Source organism: Lathamus discolor, chromosome 3, assembly GCF_037157495.1.
Source record: "Lathamus discolor isolate bLatDis1 chromosome 3, bLatDis1.hap1, whole genome shotgun sequence".
Lineage (NCBI taxonomy): Eukaryota > Metazoa > Chordata > Aves > Psittaciformes > Psittacidae > Lathamus > Lathamus discolor.
In genome coordinates, this window is record NC_088886.1 from 151,946,393 (window position 1) to 151,960,168 (window position 13,776).

At 53.3% G+C, this 13,776-nt stretch overlaps 2 protein-coding genes across 7 annotated transcripts in view; one reads left to right on the top strand and one right to left on the bottom strand.

Annotated features, from left to right (window-relative positions):
- Positions 1-972: 972 nt before the first annotated feature.
- BNIP3 (BCL2 interacting protein 3) lies at positions 973-9,115 on the bottom strand. 2 transcript variants are annotated; one of them, XM_065672502.1, is made up of 6 exons: positions 8,983-9,115; positions 5,963-6,146; positions 4,755-4,839; positions 2,441-2,547; positions 2,189-2,338; positions 973-1,888 (listed from the first exon to the last, which is right to left on the bottom strand). In XM_065672502.1, the coding sequence occupies exons 1-6, from the start codon at positions 9,098-9,100 to the stop codon at positions 1,837-1,839; spliced, it is 696 nt and encodes a 231-aa protein (XP_065528574.1). In that variant the 5' UTR covers positions 9,101-9,115; the 3' UTR covers positions 973-1,836. The 2 variants fall into 2 exon arrangements, with proteins under 2 accessions (XP_065528574.1, XP_065528575.1); XM_065672503.1 differs by lacking the exon at positions 8,983-9,115 and adding an exon at positions 6,277-6,496 and having other exon boundaries at positions 2,189-2,341.
- JAKMIP3 (Janus kinase and microtubule interacting protein 3) overlaps positions 6,845-13,776 on the top strand; it is an 88,267-nt gene continuing 81,335 nt past the window's right edge. For all 5 annotated transcript variants that reach the window (XM_065672497.1, XM_065672492.1, XM_065672493.1 and 2 more), the window contains exons 1-3: positions 6,845-7,050; positions 7,423-8,604; positions 10,648-11,084. The gene's annotated coding sequence lies outside the window, so the exon portion shown is untranslated. The remainder of the gene's footprint in view (positions 7,051-7,422; positions 8,605-10,647; positions 11,085-13,776) is intronic.

Consider the following 13,776-nt stretch of genomic DNA (forward strand, 5'->3'; position numbering starts at 1 on the left):
ATTCATAAAGAATCCTTTATGTACGTTTGGATGCAGTGGTATAAAAACCTCACCAATCTTAGTTCAAAGTTGGGGGGGGAGCAGTTTATCGAATTGTAATTCTGATACCAACATTTTCAATGGCATTTTGGTGAAACTCGGGGGTTCAGCTCCAGCTGTAGTCAGATTGAAGTGTGTCCAATTCCACACTTAAACCTGGAGAGGGGCTTTGGACAAGGGCCTGTAGGGACAGGCCAAGGGGAATGGCTTGAACCTGCCCGAGGGGAGACTGAGCTGAGCTCTTAGGCAGAAGCTCTTCCCTGTGAGGGTGCTGAGGCGCTGGCACAGGGTGCCCAGAGAAGCTGTGGCTGCCCCATCCCTGGCAGTGCTCAAGGCCAGGTTGGACACAGGGGCTTGGAGCAAGCTGCTCCAGTGGAAGGGGTCCCTGCCCGTGGCAGGGCTTGGAGCTGGAGGAGCTCTACGATCCCTTTCAACCCAAACCATTTGTGATTTGATGACTTCACATGTGGGAGCTGTCATTCAGGACAGGTAATCTATAAACCCATTTCGTTGCACAAAGAGTAAAGAAACCCCAGACAGATCCTGCCCCTGCTGTAAAAGGTGCACAATTAAACTCCCATGAGAAAAGATTCACTCCCCCTGCAGGTTGCACCCACAGCAGCAGGATGTGGACTCATGGTGCAGCACAGGAGTCAGTTCCACTGAATAAGGACAAAAATAAGAGTAGAAAGCAAATGGATTGTGAGCTGATGCCTGGAGCAGAGCACACAGTTGTGAGTTCAGCGAGTTCCCGTTCCCTGAGTGCCTTCTGCACCCACCTCAACCACGTTGAAGAAGGAGCAGTGAAGTTGTTTTCCAAAGAAACTTCTCAGTTGTCAGTTGCAGCAGTAACCAGTGAGCGACTCTTGTCTGCAAAGAGCCCCGTGAGCCACCTCCAACAGGCACCAGAGAAAAAGGAATGGCAGAACCGAGTCCACAAGGAACCTTTTTATTTAAATATATAAAACATGGTATTTGGCAAACATTCATCTTCTCATTAAATAAGGTAAAATCACGGGAAGGCATTCCATCAGTAAAAACAACGAGCAAGCGACCCTCTGCAATCTCTACAAGGCTGGGGCAGTATCAGCTGCTAATTCAGTATTTTACAGATAAAAAGGCTGAGGAGCGATGGCCTGCGAGTGGATACAACAGAAGAACTTCAAGCAGTTGGCGAGTTAGCTCAGTGCCTTTGCAAAGCAGCTACTTATAGGCACCGGAGTCCACACTGTAACTCAACTCAGGCTGTTGTGCACCCCACTCAACAGTAAGAACTGGTGGAGCTTTACTCCGAGGTGCACTGCTCCCAGCTGACAGTGCCCCCCCACCGCTCATACCCCAGAGTGACAGAGCCCACCACGACCTGCCTTGAGTGAGGCTGAAGCTTCCCCACGCCCCCATGACACAAGAGGCCACGCACTGTGTGGGGCTAATCCCTTATCGTCGCGATGGCAGCAGCAGTGACCAATACTCACATCTACAAAGCACGAAAGCAGCCACGGGATGAACACTCGGAATCACTACGGCTACGCTGGAGCAGGGCTGGCTTTAACCACGGAGTTGTTCTGATTTGCAAAGATACTTCACTACAAAGCAATACAACAGACGTGAACGCATTGGAACATGCTCTGGGAATGGCTGCAGGAGATGGCGGCGCCGGTGGCCCTGTTCCCCTCACTGAACTGGGAGCACAGCAGAACGGGTGTACATGGGTCACGGAGTCACGGCTCGCTCCACATTCCTGCCTTTCCCTCCTGTATTCCCAGGCTCTGCTCCGAAGCTGGGCTTGAGGTGCCTCTAGAACGCGCTGCTGGAAGCTGTGGTTGTCAACCGCCGCCCGATGTACACCCTGAGGAGGGAGAGCACATGGTCAGTGAGCGCTGTGCTGCAAGAGGCACATACAGCACGTCAGGAACACTCTTTTCCATCAGGATACAAGTCCTGCCGTTCCCAGCAGGAGCAGCAGCTATAATCAAGTGGGCAAATCAAGTGACTGCTCCAGGACTCGATTTCCAGTCACCAATGACTCCATGCCCACCCTTGGCTTATTCTATGGAGAAGCGTTTATTCCTCATCTTTAGACAGAGGGAATCAGGGGTCGGAATTGGGCCTTGGGGAAAAACAGGTCAAAATATAATGTAGCACTGACCCCAGTCCAATGGCGAGCAAGTGGGAAAGCAGCAGAGATGGGAGGAAAACCTTCAGGAATTCTGCTGAGAATATCCCCCCTTTCTTCATCACACTGGTGTTCCTCATGCTCAGGGTGGCTGTGCGCCTGGGGTGCTTGAAAAGGAACTCCCTGCTTAGAGGAAGGAAACAGTGACAGCGTTAAGGGATGTGGGTTTAGACCAGTGGAAGGAAAAGCTCCATCTAAGCTGACCCAGAGGCACAGAGCACTCACTTTGGGGGGATGTTCTCTGGCCTGCTGGACCAATCCCAAATCCAATCCGCATTCTTCTTCAGGAGCCTTTCCACTTCCCTTCTCCTTTCAAGGAAATCTTCTTCAGACTAGAACAAAGAACCATTGTCAAACAACTCAGAACTGTGAAAGGTGGGAAGCTGGTACTGCGAAACAAAGGTCTGGTTCTGCCTCTGCGCCCACGTGCCACACTGGCTCTGGAGCTCACTTCTCCCATCTCTGCCCACTGGGGACTCTATCACTTCTATGGAAGTGTTCAGATCCACAGAAGGAGAGGAGGGAGATCTTTGTTTAGAGCAGGATCAGAGAATCCAGGAATGGTTTGGAAGGGACCTTAAAGCTCCTCCAGCTCCAACCCCTGCCACGGGCAGGGACCTCTTCCACTGGAGCAGCTTGCTCCAAGCCCCTGTGTCCAACCTGGCCTTGAACACTGCCAGTGTTTAAGGATGTGAATGGAAAATATCCCATAGCCTTATCTGCTTAGTAAAGACTGCCCTGGAAATAAAACAGAGCTCTGCATTTCATCCTTCCATGCAGGACCTGAGAGTGCCCCCAGCGCACACATCTGACTGGCACTTGGCACAAGCAGCTTAGTGCCTGCGTGCAGAACTGGATGGATGTCACTGATCCGACAGCCCTGGATCAGGCTCAAGTGAAACCAGTTCCAGTGTGGGGCCAGCGCTGAGCACACAGCAGTGAGGTGAGCCCGGGTCCCTCTGCAGAACCCCCTCAAACAGCAGGGACTTTGTTTTCCAGTGGATCACAGCATAAACACTGAGTAAGAACACAGCTTCTTGTTTAATACATGGGCATTCGATGGAGCCAAGGCTTGAGGTAAAAATAGTGTCTGAGCACAGAATGTGAATAGCTGTATCTGCACTCAGACACCCTGGGGATGGAAATGGGACAGTGCAGACAACTGCAGCTCTGAGGGGTTTTGAGCTTTCCCCTGTTGGTCCTCAAAGTCTAGGTAATGATCATGAGACTCATGAAGGGGTTTCTGGAAATACAAAATCATTGTTTTCCAGTACTGTGCTTTGCTAACCTAAGCGCTGTAATTCCTTCAGCTGGATCCCTGGAGGAGCTGGGGAGATGATGGAGAGTTTCACATCAAGGAAGAGGCAACAGGCCCAAGCAGAGTTTGTGTCGCTTTGAGAACTGACCACATCTATGTACTTCTGATGCAACTGTGACACTCCATGGAGCTGGAGCCCCAAGGGCTAAATACTGACAGTGAGCTTGCTTTAATAACAACTGGGCAGGAAAAGATAACCCATAAACTAACACGGAGCACCAAGGCCATCACGGAGAGCTCGAGATGACAACACACAGCGTCCACTCATCTACAGATGACACAAGAGCAATGCTAAAGCGGAGCTGAGGGGGGAAGTCTTTCCTTGTTTAAACTCAGATGTGAGGGTCCTGACAGCACTGCCCACTGGAGCACACGGCTCCCAGTGCTGGTAACATTTGCAAGGTTATCACACGCTGCTATTTCTTTTCATGCGGAGGCTCCAAGTGAAATACAATCCTGATTCCCAGTTGCTGACTGGTAATCCTGTGGGAATCAGTCACAGCCATGGAATATACTTCAGTTTAACAAGAAAATACTATCTCTACACAACAGTGCAGGGAGAGACTTGCATTAGATAGTACAGCAGGTCTTTGGAAGAGCAGAGACATCTTGCTCACTTTTAATACTCCATTCCCCAAAATGGTTTGTAAGTTTTGTCCTATTACAGCTGATTAATTACAGTGAAAATGTAGGATTTTAGGCTGTCATCATACAATAAGCTATGGATTGCTAAACCAGGGTTAATATACAGCATCCTCTTTCCCTGCTCCTCTCAAAGGTATTTACTGATTTTCTTTGCAAACATGGAAATGTGCTAAAATGAAATCAGAAGGAGCAGAGGGGAGGGAAAGAGGAAGCTTCTGAAGCTCTGATGGTCACTATAGAACAATGCCTGCATCTACCCTAGTGATGTGTTTCCTACACATCTCAATGCAAACCTCAGTTGTCTCCCATCTGTTGGGCTCACATCACAATCCACCCAGGGAGCGGAGCAGAGTAACGTCCGCTCCACCATAGATGAGAGCACTTGAATCCTTCTGGAAAATCCCAGTTACAGGTAAAAACATAACCCATGCAAGTCAGGTACAAACACACAAGGCCTGATTCTGCAAAGACTACTCTAAGTTACTACATTATTTAAACTCTTCCTCTTATTGCCTAATGCTGGGTTTCAAACAAGAGTAAGGAATCCTTTCTCCCAAAGCAGGATGCAGTTTTTACCTGAAAGCTGTTCTTTTCTCCACTGCTGTGACTCTCTATTTCCAAAGCTCTGTGACTGTCCTGAGGTGTCTGGGCACGAGGAGGGCTTCAGAAAGGGAAGCACAAGGAAGAAGACTCATTAATTTTTGATGGCAGTTTATGGTACGCAATGAAAGCTCATCAGTAGAGCTCACCTGCACCCAAAGAGCTACAGAGCCCTGACCAGAACCTGAGAGACTAATCAATCAGCAGGGGATATAATCCAGCCACTGTATGCAATTCATCTCTGATTCTCTAGCACTCTGCCAGGAAGCTTCTGCCCAGAGCTGTTCTCAGCAGAGCAGAGATGCCCAGAGGCTGGAGGATTTGACTTGGGTTACTTACTAATAACAAAAGACAGCAAATGACAAAGGAAATTGGGTTTGGTTTGAATTCAGCTGTCCAGGTAAGAGTAGGCAGTTGTGCATCCCACTGTCTATTCTGAGACCTGCAGCTCCCTCCCCTCCCTTCTTTTATTTAAACCAACTTTAGGGTGAAGACTTCACAGCCACCAAAATCCAATAAATGAATTTGTAACACTGACTGACATCTTGCACCAGATGTAAGTTGGCTTGTTGTGTTGTACTCATGTTTTTTATCTATATTGTAAACTGTATCTAGGTTACAACTCTTGAGCAAGTACATAGGAACCATTAGCTGATGAACCTCATTACAAAACACAAGCTGCTCTTTACCCTTGCTCTTACAGTCCTGCTCCAGGCAGCAGTGTGAGCAGCAGTCTGTGCTCTTAAGGACAACTCTGACACTGCCTGCACAAAGCGTGACCCTTTAGCACAGCAGCTTCCCACTGCTCTGAGTAATTTACTGGAACACAGCTGCTGCTTGTACATTAGCAGTACATCCATTGCTCAGCTGCTGGACACCCTTATGGGTGTACAGCAAAACCCCAACGCGGCATCTTCATGAGCTGTGAGAAGTCCGAGTCCTCTCCCCTGTAACTTCCTTCTGGTTTCAGGACAGGCTCTAACGCAAGTGTTACTCCAGTACTAAAATACTAATCTCTTAAAGACAAAGTTTTCCTACTTCTCCCTCTTTGCACTTGTGTATATGCATGTGCACATGGAAATACACACGTGTATGTAAGCATTTCTCTGTCTACCTCTTGTGCATAAAAATGGCTCTGTGTAGTAGTGACCTTCACTTTGCTTACAACAGAGCACTCTGGTTACCTGTCACAGTGTGAGCTTTCTCTTGAACTGCTTCTTCCAGATTCATGTTGAGCATCAAGGAGTATTTTCTCCATGTCACCGTTGTGAATGGAAATGGAGGCTGGCACTTGCTCCTGGCTCCCTGTGCTGACAGTGCTCCCATTGCCGTTGCCGTTGCTGCTGAAGTGCAATTCCACCCAGGAACCTGTTTGGCACAATGGAAAACAGAACCACAATCAACCAAGTGCTTAAGTATACGAGACATGTAAACTCTGCTGCTGAGCCTCCCCAGCGTGCTGCTGCAGCACAGCCTGCACAAGTACTAACGCTGATACCTCTGCTAATGAACATGCTGGAATGCCAAAGGGCAGAGGGGCTTTTATCAGCGCGCTCGAAACCCCCGCAGGGCTGAAGAGCTGGTGAGCACAGCCGGTGTCCTGCTGCTGCTGAAGAGCCTCTGGTTGGAGATGCGTTTAGTTCTTATCGTTCAACAAAGGTGGCAGCCAAACAAAATAATCTCAAGGACTTTCTGCCCAAAGCTTATTTGTTCCTTTACTGAGCATATCTGAGGCCCCGGGAGCCCTGCTTTGTTTAGCTTTTGCAGTAAGCATTTCCAGTGTCACTGTTAAGCAACAGAGGATATGTGGCAACGACCAGATCATGTGTTTGCTCCTCACAGTATATTTACCACAGACGGCCGGTCACATGCTGCGTGCTGAACAACAACTCCCTCCTGGGCTGGCAGCACCCAAAGCACCGCAGGACCCGCGGCTGCTGCCTCAGTTATACAGCAGCTCAAGGCTCAGCTAATCTCTGAATTACACAAACGTCAGTGCAAGTCACCTCTGGAACATGTTTGTGTGTGTAAACAGCAGCAGACAGAGGTATTGTGCCCATCCCAGAACAGTTTCCAGGCAATACAGCAGCGAGTACAGGAGGGAGGGCAGGTGAAAGTCCTGCTTTCTGGTGAGCGCAGCAGAAAGCATGTGTGAGGCATGAGCAGGGAAAGGGAGAGGCAGATCACAGTGTTCCTAAGGAAGAGAGGCTGGGGCAGAGCCTGGGAGGTCAGCAAAGAGAAGAGCAGCAGCAATAACAGAGCCGTTTTTAAGGTATGCACAGAGGAGAAGGCAGTGCAGAGCCCTAGTGTGAAACAGAAACACCAAGTGATGATGCTCCTTCTGTGAAGAGTCTGAAGATCCACTATTCTGTGATGCATAAATGAAATGAAAACAGCAAAATGTGCAACTGCTCAATCTGTGTTAGAGGAGAGATACTGGTGTTATTAAAAAGCCAGGTGACACAAAGTCCCTTGGATGGAAACGTGCTGGTCACCCAGCTCTGAGGGGGGGATCGCCTCTGCTACTGAACAACCGCTTTGCTGGTTTGGCTGGTTTGTGATTTCCCCTCCCTGTGACGGTGCGGTATGTGCCCGGGTATATGTTTATACCCACACAAACTCCTTCCTGCCCTTTCCCCCCCAGACTTAGGAAAGCGCAAGCTGTTTCCAAGGGATGAGCACAACCACCGCAGTTTAACTGAAGGCAGCGTCCACCCGGAGCTCCAGCTACCCTGTGAGTACCAGTGTGCTCCCATTCCACCTCTCCTCACTCCCAGCATGTCCCACCTCAGCTTCTACCCTCTGAGAGCGGAGCACTAAGTGCTGGGGGACGGCTCTGCAACTGTCTCCGTGTGGGGCCAGGAGCTATTTTCTCCTGTAAAGACGTGTGACATCCGAGGCACGCTCAGGTTTCAACGGGCATCAACACAACTGCTCCACACAACAACCACCACCTATGGAAACCGCGCTGTATCCAGCGCGGGGAGCGCACAACAAAGCATGCAGGAGGTTAACTGAAACCAGGATCGCACTACATCACAGAATCACAGAGTGGTTTGGGTCCAAGGGACCTTAAAGATCATCCAGTTCCAGCCCCCTGCCATGTGGATGTGCTTTACCCATGTCCTTTTCTTTCTTTCAGACACTTCAGAGAGTGAGGCTGTGCTGGCACACCAGGAATGTGCTGTTTATTATCAGTTACAGATAAAAGAGCCCATATCTTTATGGAGTTGGAAATATAAACAGATAAAAGCACATGTAACGTGGCAGTCCAAACTGAACAGACTGAGTGGTGGGGAAGGGTTTTGAAAGGAGCGATCTTATGATATTCCAGCCCAGGACGCATCTGTAGGAGGACAGATTAGCACTAAAGTACCAAGTCAGCTTTAAAGTACTCGATCAGCTCTGGTCTGCTGAATTTCTTAAGATACAGCTTTCAAAACTGCAAACAAAAAGGCAAAATTCCACCGAAAGACAAGAATGTCTCCTCAAACTGCTGACGGCACCCGTGTAAATCACAAGGTTTCATCGAACCCCAGCCTGGTTTGTACTGGAAGGGACCTCAAAGCTCCTCCAGCTCCAAGCCCTGCCACGGGCAGGACCCCTTCCACTGGAGCAGCTTGCTCCAAGCCCCTGTGTCCAACCTGGCCTTGAGCACTGCCAGGGATGGGGCAGCCACAGCTCCTCTGGGCACCCTGTGCCAGCGCCTCAGCACCCTCGCAGGGGAGAGCTTCTGCCTGAGAGCTCAGCTCAACCTTGAGCACACAGCTGCGCTCAGGTCCTTCACCCGACAGCTAAACCTGCTTCGGACTCTTCCTACACTCAGGTCAGTGCCGCTGACCCCGATGTCTCCTCAAAGGCACATCCCAAAGGGGCACAGACGGCTCCTCTCGGCGAGGAGGGGCTGACACTGACCACGGCGCACAGACCCCACCGGCAGCGATGCGCATGCAGCCACGCTTCAGCTCGGCTGCACAACCGAGACACCCCAGCGCCCCGAGACCCGTGCTCCCTCCGCCCGCCGGAGCGTCCGAGCGTCCGCCGGGACCCGCGGCGCCGCAGCACGCCCGGCCCGCCCCGCTGCCGGCACCGCTGCACCGGGGCCGCCCGTCCGCAGGCCCACGCAGGCAGCGGCACCGCCCGCGCCTCGGGCAGGCCCACGGCGGCGGCCCGACCGCCCACCTCAGCGCCGCGCGGCCCTTACCCTGCAGGCCCTCCTCCTGCGCGCTGAGCCGCGACATGGCCCGGCCGCACCGGGACGCGCACTGACCGCCGGGCTGCGGGCAGCGCCGTGACGTCAGACACCGCCCCGCCGCTGCCATTGGCCAGCGCGGCGGGGCGGGGCCAGGCGGAGCCTCCGCCGCTGACCCCGGGCCGCAGCCGAGGCGGAGCTGCGGGGCGTGGTGGAGCGGGCCCGGCCCGGGGCGGCCCGAGCTGGGCGCTCGGTGGGCGCTCGGTGGGCGCACAGCCCGTCCGCAGCCCGTGCCCACCCCGTCCGCAGCCCCACACACCCGCCCCGCCACCGGCCCCGTGCGGCGCTTCCTGCGTGAGGCTGCGGGGCCTGGCGGTGAGAGCCCGAGCGCTGGCCCTGGATAACTGACTGCGCCCCTGGGTTGGTGCCGCACAGCCGCGGGGTCTCACGCAGGGCACTGCGCGGGGCAGGCTCGGTTGCGCTTTGCAAGCAGGCCCCGGCTGGCTGCAGGGAGCTCATGAGCACAAGTAGTTACAGACGCAGTGGATGCGGCCAGAGGGCAGGTAAAGGGTTATTTACTTAATGAGAGCAGGCAGGCGTTTTATCCAGGCTGAGCCCGTGGTCACTGGTGTAGTAGAGCTTTCTATAGTACACAGTCGTGGAGCCCAAGTAACATCATGGATCATTGAACCCCAGCCTGGTTTGGGTTGAAGGGACCTTAAAGCTCCTCCAGCTCCAACCCCTGCCACGGGCAGGGACCCCCTTCCACTGGAGCAGCTTGCTCCAAGCCCCTGTGTCCAACCTGGCCTTGAGCACTGCCAGGGATGGGGCAGCCACAGCTTCTCTGGGCACCCTGTGCCAGCGCCTCAGCACCCTCACAGGGAAGAGCTTCTTTAGATCCAATCTAAACTTCCCCTGTTTCAGTTTGAACCCGTTACCCCTTGTCCTGTCACTACAGTCCCTGATGAAGAGTCCCTCCCCAGCATCCCTATAGGCCCCCTTCAGGTACTGGAAGGCTGCTCTGAGGTCTCCACGCAGCCTTCTCTTCTCCAGGCTGAACAGCCCCAACTTCCTCAGCCTGTCTTCATACAGGAGGTGCTCCAGCCCCTGATCATCCTCGTGGCCTCCTCTGGACTTGTTCCAGCAGTTCCATGTCCTTTTCATGTTGAGGACACCAGAACTGCACACAATGCTCCAGGTGAGGTCTCACAAGAGCAGAGCAGAGGGGCAGGATCACCTCCTTCGCCCTGCTGGTCACGCTCCTTTGGATGCAGCCCAGGACGCGGTTGGTTTCCGCGCACACTGAAGCCGCTCCTGTTCAGTTTCTCATCGAACAACACGTTCTTAGGTTAACGCTTGTTTGCCTTGTCCCCAAGTGCCAGGGCCGGTGGCCGCGCACTGCCCCGGCTCCGGCAGCGGAGCCCGCCCCGGTTTGGTGCTCGTCCCGTGGCTCTCTGCTGCCCTCTGCTGCCCGGCAGTCCCCCCGGGGGCTCGCTGCGCAGGGCGAGCGCGTCCAGCGTTGCAGGGATGTGCTGGTTTCCTCCTCGCGTGCTTAAGGAGCAGAAAGCTCAGCGCTGCATTGGCACTCATGCGGGTGGACGGGCTCAGGAGGGAGGAGGGGGTCACCAAAGTGACTGTGACCTGCTGGTGCCATCACCTTTTCGGTCTTTCCCACAGAAACCCCCAACATCTACATGGAGGAGATTTACAGCACCGGACACCCCCAATCCACAGGCCTGAAGAGCCAGTTGCTCCACTCTGGGACCCAGTAGTAGCCTCACCATACTCCCCAGGGCAGAACTGTGCTGTGACCATGTCTCCTGGTAGCACAAAACCCCTGCAAGTATTTTATGTTCTGGTGCTGTGCAAACCCGGAGCATACCCTATGTGCATTCACCGTGGGCTGCTGCCTGTTTCAGCAGCACAAGGGGAACGCTGTTTCCAAACCGGTTTCCTCTGCTATGGGTTTCTGGCAGCATCAGGCTATAGGAGGAATCTGGGCAAACATCGAGCTCTGTTAGGGTTTCCTGATGAAGTCCGGGGAAGCAGAGAGGAGTGACCCACATTTTCCCCTCTGCAGGATGCACTTCCTGATAAGGCAGCTGTGTGGGAAGGTAAGAAAGACAAAATATTGTCCTTTCAGGCCCACTGTGAGGGGAATATCAAGCTGGTGTCCCATGTTTGAGGCTGCCTGCAGGTCCTTAGGTCATTCAGGTGCCCCTGTGTGCTGGCTGAAGCAAAGGCAGATGTGTAAGAGGGGCTTGGAGCAACGTTAACCTGCTGCTGCTAACAGAGGCTGTTCAAGGACTCCAGCAATGGTCTGCAATGAGGAGGTGCAGTTTGGGGGCCAACTCTGCTAAAGCAGGGACTTTGCTCATGCCAATACCTGGCAGTGCTCCCTTACCCTAAGCGCCACAGGGAAGGGTGCTGGGCAGGGAGGCATGGCTGGGTGCTCACCAGCACACCCCCTGAGGCTGTGAGTCACACTGGGCTTGTTTCAACATCAAATCACTTTCTCCACCTCCTAGGAGGGGAAATCGAGTTGTTTGGAAACACAGGAACAGCTTTGGTACAAGCAGCAAACTGTTTCCCAACAGGGAAACACCAGGGAAGGGTGCGATGGCTAACCCCTGAATGCTCAGTTATGCTTTTACAGTGTTCGCTGCCCCAGACACCACAGACTGGGGTATGTGTGTGTGTGTGTGTGTGTGTGTGTGTGTGTGTGTGTGTGTGTGTGTGTGTGAATGAAGTGCTGGGAAGGGATGGTTTAGGTCAGAGTGAGCTCTGAGTGTGCTCAGCTGAAGTTAATGGCTAAAACATTACTGAGGTGCTGGAGCGGGGCCAGAGAAGGGCACCAGGGGTGGTGCAGGGCCTGGAGCCCAAGTGTGATGGGGAATGGCTGAGGGACCTGGGGGGTTCGGATGGAGAAGGCTCAGGGGGGACCTGATGGCTCCCTACAAGTGCCTGACAGGAGGATGGAGCCAGGAGGGGCTGGGCTCTGCTCCCAAGGAACAAGGGATGGGACAAGAGGAACCGGCCTCAAGCTGCCCCAGGGCAGGTTTAGATGGAGCTGAGGAGCAATTCCTGCCCCAGAGGGTGCTCAGGCATTGGAACAGGCTGCCCAGGGCAGGGCTGCAGGCACCGGCCCTGCAAGGGCTCACAGCCCGTGGAGACGAGGCCTCAGTGCCATGGGGCAGGGGTGGCCTGGGCAGTGCTGGGGTAAGGGTTGGAGTGGATGAGTTTGGAGGGCTCTTCCAACCTGGTTCATTCTGTGATCCTATGCTAATTACGTGGGTAGTTATAATAAATACATGTAAGTGCCTGACACGCAGAGTCTGTGCTTAGGAGCTGGGGTACACTGTTCAGAGACCCTGCTGGGGCCCTGGGTGCACTGGTAGCCCTGAACACCCACCCTCAGGCCCCCTCCCAGTCACCCTCTGCCCTGGTGAAGCCCATCCCTGGGCCTTTGCTCCTATTCAGAGCTGTGCTCCTGGCTCTGCTCCGGAGAATTTGGATCTTCTGATGTGCTTTAGGGACGTGCTTCTGCCTGATGGTGGCTGTGCATCTGTTATCAATGTAAATCAAAGTAATCTGTACCAGCCTTGTAACAGAGACTGTGTAAGATGGGTGCAACCAGAGAGCACTCTCAGGACTGATTTGGAAGACTGTGCCTGCATCACTTTGGATGGTGGCATCACAGCACAGCACAAGAGATGAAGCTCACTGCAGAATCACAGAATCCCAGATTGGTTTGGGTTGAAGGGACCTTAAAGCCCATCCAGCTCCAACCCCTGCCACGGGCAGGGACCCCTTCCACTGGAGCAGCTTGCTCCAAGCCCCTGTGTCCAACCTGGCCTTGAGCACTGCCAGGGATGGGGCAGCCACAGCTTCTCTGGGCACCCTGTGCCAGCGCCTCAGCACCCTCACAGGGAAGAGCTTCTGCCTAAGAGCTCAGCTCAGTCTCCCCTCGGGCAGGTTCAAGCCATTCCCCTTGGCCTGTCACTTCCCCTCCGTGCCTCCCTGTCTCTCCAGCATGGTTCTGCTGCTGAACTCTGTGCAGAGCACAGGGCCTCAGAGCTGCTGAAATCTGAGCACCACCTGGTTTCATCTGGTTTTTCAGTGCCAGCAGTGGCTTAGTCATTAACCTTCCTGCAGCCTCTGCACGTCAGACCACAACGTGTGTTTTTATGCTGTGCATTTCTTGGGCTGGTGTTCATTAACCACCACACTGGTCTCAGATGCTCATTCCTGAGCTGTTCATACTTACTCAGGCTGTTGACATGAGGAGATCAAATAGACACACACAGAGTCTATTGGTTTGGCTTCTTTATAGCTGAGAGTTAAAACCCGTAACAGTCTTGACACAGGGAATGTAATGGTCTGATTTAAAATACAGGCTGAAGAAGGAAGGGAATTAGGGGCTAGGTCTGCATAGGATCATCACACCAGTTCAAGCAAGCGTATTTCTGAAGTGGTTTAAATGGGGAGAGTCTGATGTGGACAATCTGACATTGGCTTACATTAGCTTAGAAGGGGCTCAGATTGATCAGCCTGGCTCTGCACCACAGCTCAGCTCCCCAGCACCCCTGGCACCCCGAATGTCACCAGTCCTGAAAGCTGCTGGTGGGGAGCCTGGGTCTGTGCACTGCTGCTGCCAGCCCTGGAGTCAGGACCTGATGGGATCAGGCTGGAATGGGACATGCATCTTATTTGTAATGAAGGAAGCAGAGGGGAGTGGGGGACAAAGGTCCTCTTACAGGTGAAATAAACCCAGGACTTGGGTGCAGGAGAGCCCAAGTCTTTTAT

What these genes read in the sequence shown, in the direction of transcription:
- BNIP3 (XM_065672502.1), bottom strand. Translation starts at nt 9,100, where the DNA reads ATGGCAGCGGCGGGGCGGTGTCTGACGTCACGGCGCTGCCCGCAGCCC. An exon ending in GAAAGCTCACACTGTGACAG is followed by an intron (nt 4,840 to 5,962) that starts GTAACCAGAGTG and finishes CCCTTTCTGAAG; the next exon opens with CCCTCCTCGTGCCCAGACAC. An exon ending in GAGAAAAGAACAGCTTTCAG is followed by an intron (nt 2,548 to 4,754) that starts GTAAAAACTGCA and finishes TCTTTGTTCTAG; the next exon opens with TCTGAAGAAGATTTCCTTGA.